The following is a 16,794-nucleotide window of genomic DNA, read 5'->3' on the forward strand; positions in this document are numbered from 1 at the left end:
ACTGGTAGTTTATAACCTACCATAAAAATTCATTTTACTTTTCAACCTTAGCTCGAAGGAGTACATATCATTGTCTGATAAACATGACGAGCCTGTTGCTCACCTGTGATAATTGAAAAATGCTGCAGAAATTATTCACAAAGTATGGGTCACATGATCAGATTACGACTAGACGATTAGACCAAGCCGAAACAAAACTGTAAAGTAGCGACTATCTGATATCAAGCATATTTGATACGGGGTCTTCGGTAAAACTCGAAGTGTTTGTCATAAACTAGTGCTACGAGAAGTTTTATATTGAGCCTTTTATTGGCCTTTCAATTCACGTGAGAACATCAAGTGACAAGATGATAACCAAACTGTAATGACTACGTCATCGAAATAAACAGATTCCAATCTACGGCGGCTTTTCGTTTTTGAGCTTCTAAGAGCTTGTAATCACATTTCCACACATTTGGCACCTACAACACAACAGAGTAAGACATGATGGATCTTTAGATACCAAATAACTGTAATGTTAATATTGTTGCAAGTCAACCTTTAAGGTTTGCTTTGAAGTGGTGAAATATTAGAAGTTATTTATTTAGCAAACCTCATTGGACCTATATTATATATATTATTGCAAGATTAGTTTCGGAACAGCAGTAGTTCAATCGTTAGAGCATATAATCAGTAGGTCAGTGGATCCCGTCACAGAAGGACCATTGGTGGTGTTATGAAGGGCATCCAGCCACAATTGCACCTGTGCCAAATCCCATGCGCAAATGGTCACAGTTTATTCTGTGCCCGGATATACCATTTGCAGTGGTGACCTCGAAATGGGAAAAGCCAAAAAGAGGAAGGGGACAAAGTTTAGAAAAACAATAAAGCCTGGATGATATTGTTTTAGTTAACCTTGTATCTTATGAAGTCACTTCCTCCTGCAAGGAGAGAGAGAGAGCAACTACAAATGGTTATTTGTACAAAAAGATTTTGTTCGACTGCAAAAAGTTGTTTGCCCTCTTTTTGCAAATAGCTTGTAGTTTGCAAATAGAGAGCAATTACAAGTCATCAGGGCATAGATTGCATGTTTTTAGACGGTGATCACATGCATAGACACCCTGCAAAAGTCTATGACGGATGAAGATGCAATTAGATGTCTAGTGATTGGCACTGAAAACAGACATATCATAATACTGGATCCAGAGGCTTTCACAGTTCTTGCAGAAGTATGTAACTTCTTCCGGTATACTCTATTTTATTGTTATCTTTATTGAGCATTTTATTCAGAAATAGATATCTAAATCTAGCAAAAATAGCTTCCATGGAAATGAGGGATATTCATCATTGATAAGGCTGCTGTGTTATACTCGGTGAGGAGACAAGTGCTATGTAGGTGGTTTCTAGCAAACTTGGCAAGGACAACGATTTATTCTGCTATGGTATTTAAATCTAAATTTTTGGATGCAGTTAGCGTACACACTGCGAGTTCAGGTTGATCAGGGTGACAGACCGCATCGGCACCAAGTTTTTTAAAAATCTCCACTCTATTAGAGAATATCACTTATTGTCGCTGGTGAGATGAGTTTACTATGGTAATTGATATATTTCATTCAGGCAATTTGATGTAACAAAATGGTCTCTCTTTGTCATTTATTATAGTAGCATTTCAAGGGTGTCATAGACTCAGTTTTGGGATTTCTATTAATTCTGTGAGTTTCTGGTGGATTTGGGCGGATAGAATACAGCTGTGTGAAATTAAGCTAGGGAAGTCTGAGATTTCAGCTGAAAAAAGTGGTTTAAAGCTGTCAGCTCTGTGGGGCTGAGCATAAGTCTAGTGTTGCATATTCAAACACTTAGAACTGAGCTGCCAGAGCTGGTATGCGGGTAGTGTGTATAATTTGAAATTTTATTGCTGAATGTAAGTTGGCAGTTTCTGAACTATTTGCTACCAAGACCTAAACTAAAATAAACTTGTGTTTATTCTTAACACGGAGAAAAGTAAGAACATTAAAGTAAGGAGTTAGCAATCATACTGACTATGTTCCTAGCAAGGAATGCAAACTAAAATCTTAGGCAGAGTTCATACATCTGCCTTTGACTTCTTCTTAAAAGTCTAATCAAATCATCACCCGCTGCTTACAGGTCTCAGGCAACATGCATGCCAGGTATACTACAGTTAGTATAGCCCACTCGTAGACATAGGAACACCATACTGGCATCATACACTATATTAGCGAGTTTTTTAGAATGGCAGCAAAGAAAATGATCAGAATATTTCTTACCGCTTTAGTGATTGTCTTAGTAGATGAGAAACTTTGTGTAATTTTTAGCGGGTTAAGTTTGATGAGTGGTTTATTATAGAGCCTCTTGTAGATGGTAAAGTTTTCAGATGTTTCCTATCATTTTTATCTCTTTTGGAATTTACTTTTCAGTAACATTTAAATAAACATGTGACTAATAACTCCGCTTTCTTTTTCAAACGTCAGGATAAAATGTTTTTGCAACAACAGAGATTCGAAACCTTTTTATTATCTTTTGTACCAGCTGTGAGGAAGCATCGCTTTCCTTTTTTGTTATGATAGCAAACTCAAAGCTTCTTGGTGAGAGTGGTTTGTTGTTTCCTTGCACCCATAGTAACAACAGCCTTGGGTCATCTTCCTCCTGTTTTTTTAGGTTTCAACTATAAAAGAAAAGGAGCAAAGCAATTGTGTGCAAAAAGAAGGTTATCTTTTCACAGCATACATTTTCATGCATCTTAAGATGCACATGTACACATGCACTTGCATATGTACTCACACGGTTTTAAATTGGCATTTTTCTTATAAATTTTTAAGATTTTTTAAAATATAAAAAGTAATCTGTTCTTTTAGTAGAAGCAATCATTTTTGTGTTTTGAAATAATTTATTTCTTTAAAATGAGGGCTCTTAAAACTTAAGCTTGTATAATTATCACTCCTGCCAGAGTCATGGTTACAAGATACATTCATGTTGTTGTGTTTTACCCTTCAGCTGCAAGTACCGGATGTGCCTGTGTTCCTGTCTGTCAATGGGCTCTTTGATGTGGAGTACAGAATTATATTCTCCTGCAGAAATGGCTGCATCTATACTTTGAAAAGGTTTGTTTAACTGATTTATTTTGTTATTTAATGAGAGAGTGTTTTTATAAAATGAGCGTAGCACACTGTTCCAACAGTAGCCTGCCTTGAATAGTTGTTGCTGCCCAACATTTTTAGGCTGGTTCGCACTGCATTGTTTTACATAGGAGTTGTCCTCTCTGCGATTTTTCATCCGATATGTGCGCCGTAAACTGATGACATACCCGATGTTACGCGGAAAGGTGGTCAATATTTGCAGCTGTCAAACTTGATATTTCGCCATCTACAACCGTCTCTGGAATGTCCATCCGCCCGCAAAGGTGATTGGCAGTCGTTGATTGCTTGATCTCTATTTCCCTTTGTGATAGTTGCTGTAGGACTAGTATTTCATCGTGTTAGCGACGAATAATAATAATAATACTGGTCCTGCTGTAACATAGTCATAGCAGCTATGTTACAGCCATAGCAGTAACATAGCAACTGCAGCCGGACATTGTGTTCTCATTGTGTAATGAGAACGCTATGTCCGGACTACTCACCGATATCAAAGGTTTGTGAATGTGAACAATGCTATTACAGACGATCACCAATGCATTGTGGGATTAACACTGACATACCGTGTTAGTGTGAACCAGCCTTAGGTCCATTGAAAAAATCAAAGTTTAAACGCAATAATTCAGATGTGTATGACAGAGATTTGGTTTCTGTTTAGAGACACCTCTCCATGGGCCACATTCTTACCAATGCTGTTACCCGCCCGTACTAGTTTATTTAAAGGCACTTAGTGACTTATCTACTACCAGTGCTAGACACGCACAATACACGCACAATACACGCACAATACACGCTGTCTGTTTCTTTTGGCTAGACAGTAAATCCTGCCTGCACAGCGGTGTGAAATTATCAGTCAGTTGTTTTTTTTTGTGTTTGTGTCAGCATAGCCTTAAGTACTTCGGATTAGTACTTATAGCCTTAAAACAAATTTATTTTCATGTAGCCGACACTAGGTTACATCACCTTCAGCGACGGAGGAATTCTGAACGAATTTATGGGAACATATGCTTTATCCCTCACTTGCTCATTTGGTTGTCTGCATTTGTGTTGCAGATTTTAAACTCTTGTGTAAACTATGCCCAGAATAGTTGTATTCATTCTTCCACACACGTGACAAACACCATTGCCTATTCTGTGACACCAACTTGCCACATCCACATCATATGTTCCAGTTTATGAACTTTTTGTTACTTCTATCTTCAATACACTATCTCGACTCTTCCCAATACTATTAGATTACCTTTTAAAACATGTTTGTTAATAATTTTCATAAGTTAATAAACTCAATAATTTCTAATTTGTGCCATTTCTTTTTTTGTCATGTAACGAAAGACATCATTTTTTTGATGATTTCCAATAAAAAGTTATTCGAACATAAATTAATGATGAATGAATTTCGTGCGCTTCTTACATATACATTAAACATATTTTATATATACAGTACATCTCACTCTATATATACATCATACATCTCATATGTATCATGCAATCATATATACATCATGTACATCACGAACAAAGTTTTGACATATTCTCTTTCCAAGATTAATTTTCAGCTTTAACAGCAGGCAAAAAATCAGTTTTATGGCTCTTGCAAGTTGCGAAGTATTTCCATTGGGTAACCATCAAGACTGGGACAGTGTAATTAAATGAATGAGACTCGTGTCCTTACTCCAGTAATTCCCTGCTTTTTGTACGATAATCGGGACCAGCACTCCCACTATAAGTTAAAATTCGCAAAATAAAAGCCAATTTTATTCATTATTTTATAGATCTTAAACATTTTCTTCTTTTTTGAGCTCATTAGATAATTTTAAAAGTCAAAAACGTTTAAAAAGTGAGATGAAGGATGTCATAAGCACATTGCACTTTTCCACAAAACGGAACAGAAAAATGGGAACCGCGACGACTGCTAGCACAAAAATGCTCATGGAGGGATTACACTGGGCCAGAGTATGAGAGAGATTTATGTATTTTATATATTTCTTTTTTACTTTATATTGCAATTTATTTTCTTTAACTTTTACTTTTTTAACAAATATTTCTTATCTCGCGCATGACTGAGGCCGTGAAGGATGAATTGCGGAGTAGTGAGGAATCACTGTATTTATAGAACAGAAGATTGATCTCTAGATGTTTTTTATGAAAATCTTTGATCACATTTTGGGATTGTCCTCTCTATCTCTATATGTTTTACGTTGGCCACAATTACCAAGGTGTCATTGTTTCCTTTTCGCAGGGGAATGAAATCTGTGGAGAAAGGAATTGAAGTGAACTCTCACCCTGTTGCCATGTCTCGCATCGGGAAAAATATAGTTGTTGGATGCATGGACAACACTCTTCGAAGCTACTCGACAAAGGTAAACCACACCTCTTTCTATAGTGGATAAGCAGCCTATCATAAAGTGCTCAAAAAAGTGATTTATTTTATATTAGGATGGATAATATGCTGAAATAATGTTCTAGACCAGAATTTTATGCTGATTCTGAATATTTAATTTTTATACCTCTAAACTAGCCACCAGACTAATTATAATGTATTACATAATACAATAACTTAATATAATTTTTATAATTTACAAGTTCAACCAGTACAGAGCGGGGCTGTGATGCAGGAAACTAGATCAAAATTTGTAGCTGATTTCAAATATCATGAAATTTCAAAAATTCATGGATTTGAATTTATATTACATAATAATATTATTATGTAAGTTATATGCGTAACTTGAAGTATGTATTAAATATGATTGTGAATACCACCCAATTCCATTTGTTTTTGGACCAGACTTTGGAGCTTGTTTTGAGTATGTAATTGACGATTCTCTCAACTGGCCACAACATTTTTATAATGTATTTGATTTTATGTAATACATGAATTTAAAGATATAATTTCAAATTTCGCCAGTTTATCATTTGGGGAAAGCAAAGAGGTTGCAACACATCAATCAAAATCAGAATTTGTAGTATATTTCAGATTTAATATTTATATCTTTCCAACTTGCATAGATTTGAAATTATACACGATATTATATAATATAATGGATTACATAATTTGTCTGTCTCTCGGTCTGATGTAGTACCGTGACTGTGTGTTATCTCCTACACATCTACAAGAAGGAAAAATCTGTCAAAAACTGTCACAGCTGTTTAAAGATTTGACCAAGATGTAAAATCTTTTTTCCTGTCTTGTATCAGGGAAAGGTATCATGAGTGGAAATATTCTGCAAACTTTCAAAGACATAACCTGATATGTGATGTATAATAAACTACCTTCACCAGCATCCTCATCAGAATCTGTATTCTCTTCTTCAACACCAGTCTTGTTTCCACAATCCTTGCACTGACACATATCTGTACATTTGAGTCCAGCCTTCTGACACTGGCATCTATTGGATGAACAACCTGTCTTACATCCACAAAACATGTCTTTCCTCACATCAGAAGGCGCTGAGTTCTGTGTCATCCATGTGATTTTGAAATTGCCATTAGACAAAGTCCAGCCATGATTAGTGGGTAGGGGAGGATCAATTGTTGGCTGCGCAGCTCTATGCCATATGGCTGCTTGGTAACCAGCTCTCATTACATGCAGCCTCAGTTCATCTTGGGTTGGAGGAAGGTTAGCTTGGGAAATCCTTGAGGGAGAGCAATAAACCAAATATCTTGCTTCATTGACCTTTTCAGTTGTGTCAATATAATAAAGCCTGCATATGAGTTTCTCTATAGAGTGCTGAGTATCATCATCTACCTCAAACTCCAAGCCCAAAGAGCTTAATACGTTGATAAACTCAGGGTTCTGCTTGAGCAAATTCAGAAAAGATTCTTTCCTTTTGAATAAAATGCGCTGATACTATCACAACCGCTGAGTGCATGTAGTCCCAGAAGGGCCTGTCAGTAGGGCGGTGTTAGAATACCTAATACATTTCCAATGTGTATGTATCGCATTCGTTTTTTCTTTCCACAAAAGTAGTACAATTGATCTGATGGAAGCTCATGTACCAAAGATATACAAATCCTAAACACATCTGTATCTTGACACTTTATCATCACTGTACATTCCGATCCTTTGTCTTCCATGATGAACTTTATATGCGCTATCATTCTTGTGTCAGCTTCCTCATGATCTAATGCTAGACTCACTATATATTTATTACTAGTTTTCCCATTCATTTGAAAACTGATCTTGTTGCACTTGGAAGAAAATGCTATGTATATATCAAGATCCTGTTTGATCTGTGCACTGCTCCACTCCTTACTCAAGAGAGTCACCAAAGTTTCTTTGTTAGCACCCTCTGCCAGGAAGTCTGACCATTTTGGTACCATTTGATTTAGTCCAAAAATTGTCACCTTTTGACTACCTTTCAATTCACGATGCATCATTATGTTGATTTGATGCTCCCCTCAGGATTGCTATCACGGACAAAATCCACCCGAGAAGAACAATATGATGTAGCGATTGATGCTAGCATTTTCAATAGGACACTAGCAACCATTCCAAATGTTGAGGAGGGTTTCAAAGCTTGAATCTCAGCCATTCCATCGATGACCACAGCATCAAATTTTGGAAGGTTTTCAAATTTTGTGTAAAATGTTGGATGTGGCTCTAGCTTTTTCTCCAATGCTGTCATAAGGGTAGACTTAGCTGTCTTCATCATCAATCCATCCTCATTTGCCAGGCTCCAGCTTACATTGCCAAGGGAATAAGAAAGTACTTTTCTAAGATCGATGTTCCTCTGCTGGCTGATTACAACAAGACGATCAAAGATCCCTCCTGTACACTGTAGACTTTTCTTACTAGAAGTTTTTTTAGCACTTTGACTCCTAGCAAAACCTTTCAGGTTGTTTGCCTTTAGTGGCGCATTGAATTCTACTTCTTTAGTTGTCATCCGTTTGGTGACAAAATCTTGAAACTGCTTTTCTCTGATCTATCTTGCATTTTGTAAATCTTAGGCAATGTTAGTTGAAGCCTCCACTCCACTGACGATAGATACAAGGTTTTTACTTTTGTGCTTGAATGGGTTGGTTCGAGCTGATATAATTTCTTTGATGAGACATATTGTGTCTTCATCAGCTTTCCATGCTGATTCTGACAAGCTGTGCTTGTCTGAGCTAGTGGAGTCCAATTCTAGAAGCTTCTTTATTTTTGTGTGCACAGCTGTCCTTTGTGGATGAGCCATGGTCCATTTCTGTGAGGCAAATTGGGTTTTTGTGAATCCAATGAAACCTCCTTGTGATATAGAATCACGATTGATGGTCTGTTCTATTGCCATATCACAGGTAACGCTGGAGAATGGGCGGTGATGCTCATATTGAAAGGTAGAATAATCATGGTGATCTGCCATTGCTTGGTAAGTTAGAGGGTGAGTCTTTGCCAGCTGCATCATCTCCATATAGTAAAGTGTGCCATACCTTGCATAGTTGGAGTGGTCATATGCAAAAAACCATGGCAAGAGTCGTTGTAGTTAGTTGACATGGAGGTTTCAATCAGATTCCCATGTGGCTCGGATAAAACTTAGCAGCTGTGTCACCATTTCAATATACTCTACCCAGAATCTAAATGTGGGGTTGCCTATTGAAGAGGTGACTATAAAATATTGGAATGCCTGATTCATGTGGGCGAGTTCAGATTGATAACATTCAGTGTGATCGAAAACAGTTCTACTAACGTCCAAACTAAGAGAGTCAAGGGCACTAGAGAATTCAAGACTTTCAGCGAATTCATCCAACAATAGGTCATACAGTGCTTCCATGCAGAGTTTGTGTGCCATGATGGACCTATTGTAACTATGACCATTGATCACCCCTTTCAGGCTTCCTTCAGCGATACATTGCGATTCTGTGATTATTTTGGCCCACCCATCATCACCATACCTTTGGCCTATCACACCAAGGAAAGCCATCACTGTGTGGAAATCTCTTAATCTAGAGACAAGTCTTGACATCATAATGGGGTTGAGGAAGCGAATAGTTTGTGCTTTAAAATATATAGCTTGGTCAAACACTACTACTGCAGTTTCTATAGCAAACTTGTCAGCTTCATGGATACGGTTCTGAAGAACCCTAACCAAGGTATCCCCACAATTTTCCACACAATAGAAGACACGCTCCTCATCATCCACGCTTTTTTAACTCTAAAATGTGAAAAACTATCTCATAGTAATTCCAAGCAGGAGAATGGGGATTTTCTGAAATTTTAGGAGTTGTCCTCTTTCGAAATAAAATCGTCGTAGAACTTCTAAATGTGACCAGTTATAGGTGTAGAAACTATATCATCAAACTTAGCATAAAATTCTGGCCTAGAATCTGGTCTTACTTTATTTTAGATATTTATATAAATAAGAGTGAAAGATAAATGTAGTTCTGGGCTGCTTCTCCACTACTAGTCATTTTATTACCTTCTTCCGAAGATCACTGTTGGTATCAATGATGGCAAGGAGAAATGTCAATCTGCTCAATTCTCTTGAGATATGCCATGTTTGCGGAGCCATTCAACTACTTCTAGTCACAACTCATTTCAAGTGTTAAGCGCGAATGCAAATATTTCGCCGTCCGTAAGCTGTTAGCAAAGTTTTTTCATATTTACCAGCCTTCTCTTACTTGAAGAAATAAAAGAGGACATGCCTAATTCCGCGTTATATGGCGTCCTTGTTATATCGTAACTGTTAGCCATTCATATCCTGTACATATAATATACGCTGATGTCTTGCCAGTGGCAGTTTCGCCGCTTCTTTTTATCTAACAACTAATTAACAGTAATGATTTTCCACAGCAGGAAATGAGTATGTTGTATGTAAAAAGCTGAAAAGCGTCTGTAACCTGTCACATTTTGATTACAGACTGGGCTGTTGTTCATGCCACGCATAGAGTGAGTAGAGGTTAATTTTATGTGAAAGAGTTTTAAATGGAACCTTTCTTTCATGATGAATATAGTTTGAAGCATCATTGGGGTGAACAGAAAGGCTTCGTGCAATGTCTTAGGCAGTACTTTCTCAGTGTGCTTCAGGTTTGCACGTAGTCTGACCGGGGAATCTTGAAAATTGGATTTGGCGTGTAATTTCTTTATTCTTGTATTAATGCCTGAACCAATTGGAGATTTGCCTCCCTTGGCGTGCCTTTTTGTGATCATATTTTGAAATGCTAAAAACTAGTGCAGTGTGTGCAATATACGCATATACGCACAGCATGTTCTCATGTTTTAGTATTAGTAAAAGGTGGAGGTCTCACACGTTCTACGCTGATAGTATTTTAAAAAGTTTGATGGAAGAAAAACCAAAATTCAACTACAATGGCGTTTTGCTCACTTTTGAACTGTGGCAATAGAGATATGTTCATATTGGTAGAAAACTCTATGCAATAAACTTTAAATGTTTGACAAAGGGTTATGTTGTTTAAATTCTACCCTTAATCATATTAGTGATGTTTGATTTTGTATGAAATATTGGGCTATCTTGTACAAAGGTCGTAAAAAGCCCCCGACAACAGAAAGTGACATAGTTATAGTGTGATTCGCACAGCATTATACTTTAGTTAGTCGACTAGATAGTTTGCTGCCTGACTATAATAAGTTTAAAAATATATGGTTTTAGTAAGGTTTGCTATAAAACCGACCAGTCTTGACTGAGTAAGCGGGTGGAGTGGAGATCAGTTATTCCATCATAGTGCCATCATACACTAGCCACTAACATCATACACTATAGACAGTCTTAATTGCCTCAGCTGACTGCAAGAAGAAGGCAGTAAAAACTCTTTATATCAGCACTCAAAACAAGCACTTTCTCAAATACTTACCTGGTAGCTGGTAACACAACTTCTGGTGGTTCTGGTAGCTGGTGCGAACCGTTAAAAGTCGGTTATGTATACAGTAAACATTCAATTTTGAAAACATAAGTTATGACTCACTACAACCCAAACACTAGTCAATGAATTTTTTACTGGTCAACGAATTTAACATTGTAGGTTTGTCCACTCTTTGATGCCATCCTTGAACAATTTGTTTGAAAATTTGCTTAGAAATTTTGGCAAAATTCCTTCCAGTAAATTTTTTTAGAAAATTTAGCAAAAATCCTTTTTCATGTAAAGTATTATATCTGAAAAAAACAACGTTGTGAAGCTAGTTTGTGCATCAGCCCTATTTCATACAAAGAACACTGGAACCTTCGAATTGGAGCAGAATTGTTTGTTTTTATGAGTGATACAAATCGATTTCTACGATGACAGCATAAATTGTATATTTTCTAGCATTTGTTTTTAAGAATTTAAAATGTTTTGTAGCTTTTAACTGTGTTACATTACTTTCTTAGTTTTTTTTATAAATTGAATTACTCTCATTTGGATTCCATTTCATACCATATCGGTTAAAATTTAGCTAGCTAATCATGACAATGGGGCAGGGGTTGAGATTCAGACCTTCTGCTCTAGGCTATCCGGTCATCGCTAATGTCAGCCACAAAATCAATTTCATTCTTTCAGATGTCTTTCTTTCATTAGCAAATTGGCTTTATATATCTCCGGGTCTGCTTAAATCTATTATTGTTTCCGTAGTCTTGCAAGCTCTTTGTCATTTCATTCTAAATACTAGTGCATGTAGTGCATCAGCAAGTTGGAAGCGACTAGTATAAGTGTAGGCCAGTCACACGTTTCCTCTGGCGAATCAAGTTAACAAAGTGAAGATTTTCTCAAAATGGCTGCCCATAAGTTGCTTTTAAGTTGTTTCACAGAAGTGCTAGCATTTTGTAGGAGATTTCATAACTCTAAATACTGTGGAAAACTTGCGATCTACACAAGCTAAAGGGCTTTAAAAACTTGCGTGCTTTCTGATTGCTTTTTTGGTAATTTTAGCTCAAACATATACAGATTTACCAGAGTAACCAAATTATCTTTAATTCAAATGTGATTCATTTAAAAGAGATATTATGCTACTAGGGTTCCTTGGCGTATCATACAAGCAAGAGATTGTTCGAATATCATAACTATTTGCTAATATTCCAATTTGTTCATTTTTGTTTCCATCACTGATTTAAGAAATAAAAAGAAGGAACCAGAGCTTAGAATGTTACAGATAAAAATATATTTATGTACCTCAGCACATCCCAACTCTAGAATAATTACAGGCTTCTGCAGTTTTCTTTACTATTCCACATGTCAGCAAATGGTCGGTTCTGTGCTGACTTCAGTGCCTCTGGATAGTTGACGCTTTCACAAACTTTGCAAATTGATTGCATGTTTGTCTTTCTAGTCACCTTGTAATTATGGCGCCATGTGAAGTACCTGTTGTAGGCATTGTCATCTGTCATCAGGTGCTTGAGGTATTTCCCTAGTGTTTCTACTGAGGAGAAGTTGTACACATGAATAAATGAATCAGGTGGAGCCACATCAGTGTATTCTTGTACAGATAAACCTCCTAAAGCTACAGGAATGAAATTTCCTTCATTTTCGAAAGTTTTCCAAAATTTTTCTGTTATATAGTCTTTGCATAAGGAATTTTCAAATGCTAAGTAGAATCGGTACTGGGAGTGCACTTTAGCTTCGCACTCGATGTCACCTTTCCTTGGACATGGTTGCTGATGCGTACATTCCCCAAATATGGCAACTTCTATATAGGCAGACAGTCTTTTGATTAACTCTAATCTGTCATATCCTTGAGAGCCACAGTTGGAGACGTATGTATACGCCCCTCTTAACTTATCTTCAGCATAGTTTTTATCCCCTGAATGGTTGGAAATAATCTTTTCTGTGTACCCGTAAGGAAACTGGACAGGAACTGAATCTCGAGAGTAGGTTATACTTCCATTGAACGCGTTGATGATTTTGTTGAATCTGTTGTGAGGGTAAGCCGGTGACTCCATACTGAATACAAACCATAGCTGACGCTGTCTCACGCTAGCAGGGAGTTCCTGCAGTAGTGATAGCTGTGTAGAGTTAGGAGAGAATACCAGAGCATCTGCCTGTGAAGCGAGGCTAATATTATTCAGACAGTGTTTGAAGACACAGTTAGAATATTCACATCCTCTGAAGTGAAACTTCTCTCTTAGTGACAGTCCTCTTTCATCTATACTCACTATAAGCTTGACAAACTTCTTGCTGTTATCACACATTTCAGTACCATTCTTTTGAGTGAATGCGCTCAGAATCAAATCGTCACTAACATTTCTGTTACCGTACAGTAATATAATGACTACGCAAAGGGCAGTTAAGACTGCAGTTATCATAAACCTTCTCGTCGGAGCCTGCATTTTGTTGTATTCGTACTGCATCAGCATTGCTTATAATCTATGAGTTTCTCTTTTCATTCATTGATTTACAATAGGCCTTTGTATATTTCAAGAGATTGGTTAGTCTGGAGGAACGAGCCTAATATGTTAGCCATACAAACACTAGTTTTGCTAGCCTGTCTTGACAAACTGTTGTTTTTGCGGAGTTGGCCCCTGTTGAGCGGGGCGAGCAAAACAACAGCTTGTCACAAAAAGCACCGCACCTGATGCATCAGCTGTACTAAAAGGAAGTTGTTCTCTTCCGTCTACATGCTAAGAATTTTCGTTGTATTTTTCATCTTCGTTTCTCAAAGCAATAAACGTCTTTATTTGACTGCTATAAATGTCTTCAACTAACGTAAAACCTCTATTTAAATGCTACTATAAAAGAACAGTTAATAAACACTGCACTACCCTTTGATTAAATGCCGCTATTATTTGACTTCCCCTTTAACAATCTTTGATCTTTATGAACTCATAATAGAAAGTGATCAGTTAGAAAGTGTCCACAAAATAGTACTAATAATTACTCGGTTACATTAATAACAATTAACCTTTTTGTCGTTGCTGTAGTGGCTGTCACAGTTTTAGTGACAGTGCACCCGAGAAGATCAATCGTCATAATCATCAGAACTACACTCTCCATTGTCTAGGTTCGTCCAAAATTGGTTTACAATCTGACCTGAAGATTTTAAAGCATTTTAATGAGCGATGAGTATACTCTTTAGAAACACTGTACATGTATGACGTTATAGCAGCCGTTTTTATGGCGTATTGAAGTCCATTTTTAGCTCCAAAGTTTACGGTTTTTCTTAAAAACTCTAAAAGCTACATCATCGAAATATATAATAACCATATCTGGCTAATATGTTTTAGTTAATGCAAACTGAGATGGAGATTTAAAAAAATGCTATTGAAAATTGTTAAAAAGGTGTTCTGATGTTCATACTAAAAGATGCTGCAGAGAAAAAAGTGGCTATATAAAGCTGAATAAAATAAGAATGTTTTACACCGTAGGAAGACAACTGAGACCTGTGTTGATATTAAAGAAAATAGCCACAGTGACAGCGTATTACACCGTAGGAAGACAACCGAGGCCTGTGTTGATATTGAGGAAAATAGCCACAGTGACAGCGAGTTTGCTAAACCTTCTTCTATATACATCAAAGTTTCAGACCGAGTTAAACGAGAAACTATATGTACTTTAAGTCAGTAATCACCTGTTTATCGCATTTGTTATGATAATGTTTTAAATGGGCTCCTGATGATTGATTTGCAAGTAAAGATTGGATATCATATAGATTAATTCTATGAACTACATAGAATTAGACACCAACAGCTTGTCTGTCTTTTATCCCATTATACTGTGTGTCATTAGTATTATATTAGTTCCATATTTGAAATTAATTAAATAGGCTTCACATTATACATGTATGATATCTCAGCCTGCTAAGGCATTAATGTATATCCCTCAGATTAGGCTGCTATCCAATGTTTATTATTATTATATAGTAGTTTTCTCGAGTGAGTAGCCATATTTACTATTTATATTTATTTCATAATTTAATATTTATATTTGTTTATTTTATTATACTGTAGTGGTTTACCATTTGTATAGCTGTGATTCCACATGCATTGGGACATGATGGTTTATATTTACAGATATAATGAAAATAGTTCAACCGTATGTTTTATGTGAGATACCAGGGTCAGATAACTTGACAGTTTCGAATAACTCGATGAACACTTTTACTCTAATTTTGTTATACAATTCACTCAAGGATACTTTTTGCAACGTTTAGTCGAAGAAATCCGGTATAGTGTGAATTGAAGTGTTCTTTTAAGCAATGATTCGGTACTTCATCATGTCATTCATTTTAATTATTAGCGTTTCATCTTTTTCATCCAACATTGTGTATCAACCAGGGCAAAAAGCTGTGGTCAATCCAGCTGCCAGCGGACATCACTGCTGTCGGCGTCATGGATCACAAGCAGAGAGGCTTCAAGGCAGCTGTTGTTGGCCTCTCTAATAAGACAGTCTGTATTTATAAAGAGAAGTTTCTTGTCAATAAAATCTCTACTCCTGACGTTGTGTCCTCCATCTTGTTTGGCAAGTTCGGTCGGGAAGATGGCACTCTGGTTTTAGTTATGAAAGGTTAGTCCATTCTTTGTTTGTTATTAATAAAGAATCTGTGCTATGGGTTGTTGTGTAGCAACTTTCCCACACATGTCTATTATCACATGTCTATTATCACGTGTCTATTATCACGTGTCTATTATCACGTGTCTATTATCACGTGGCTATTATCACGTGTCTATTATCACGTGTCTATTATCACGTGTCTATTATCACGTGTCTATTATCACATGTCTATTATCACATGTCTATTATCACATGTCTATTATCACATGGCTATTATCACGTGTCTATTATCACGTGTCTATTATCACGTGTCTATTATCATGTGTCTATTATCACATGTCTATTATCACATGTCTATTATCACATGTCTATTATCACATGGCTATTATCACATCTCTATTATCACATGTCTATTATGACGTGTCTATTATCACGTGTCTATTATCACGTGTCTATTATCACGTGTCTATTATCACGTGTCTATTATCACGTGTCTATTATCACGTGTCTATTATGACGTGTCTATTATCACATGTCTATTATCACATGTCTATTATCACATGTCTATTATCACATGTCTATTATCACATGTCTATTATCACATGTCTATTATCACATGGCTATTATCACATGTCTATTATCACATGTCTATTATGACGTGTCTATTATCACGTGTCTATTATCACGTGTCTATTATCACGTGTCTATTATCACGTGTCTATTATCACGTGTCTATTATCACATGTCTATTATCACGTGTCTATTATCACATGTCTATTATCACATGTCTATTATCACATGGCTATTATCACATGTCCATTATCACATGTCTATTATCACGTGGCTATTATCACGTGTCTATTATCACGTGTCTATTATCACGTGTCTATTATCACATGTCTATTATCACATGTCTATTATCACATGTCTATTATCACATGTCTATTATCACATGGCTATTATCACATGTCTATTATCACGTGTCTATTATGACGTGTCTATTATCACGTGTCTATTATCACGTGTCTATTATCACGTGTCTATTATCACGTGTCTATTATCACGTGTCTATTATCACGTGTCTATTATCACGTGTCTATTATCACGTGTCTATTATCACGTGTCTATTATCACGTGTCTATTATCACGTGGCTATTATCACGTGTCTATTATCACGTGTCTATTATCACGTGTCTATTATCACGTGTCTATTATCACGTGTCTATTATCACATGTCTATTATCACATGTCTATTATCACATGTCTATTATCA

At 36.5% G+C, this 16,794-nt stretch overlaps 1 protein-coding gene across 1 annotated transcript in view; it reads left to right on the forward strand.

The window, feature by feature from the left end:
• Positions 1-16,794, forward strand: part of LOC137397030 (Bardet-Biedl syndrome 1 protein-like) — a 31,322-nt gene that overhangs the window by 5,571 nt on the left and 8,957 nt on the right. The window contains exons 6-9 of the mRNA XM_068083314.1: positions 1,077-1,208; positions 2,992-3,098; positions 5,371-5,491; positions 15,305-15,533. Of these exons, the coding sequence (XP_067939415.1) occupies positions 1,077-1,208; positions 2,992-3,098; positions 5,371-5,491; positions 15,305-15,533 (589 nt within the window). The remainder of the gene's footprint in view (positions 1-1,076; positions 1,209-2,991; positions 3,099-5,370; positions 5,492-15,304; positions 15,534-16,794) is intronic.

The sequence above is a fragment of the Watersipora subatra genome, chromosome 5, assembly GCF_963576615.1.
Source record: "Watersipora subatra chromosome 5, tzWatSuba1.1, whole genome shotgun sequence".
Lineage (NCBI taxonomy): Eukaryota > Metazoa > Bryozoa > Gymnolaemata > Cheilostomatida > Watersiporidae > Watersipora > Watersipora subatra.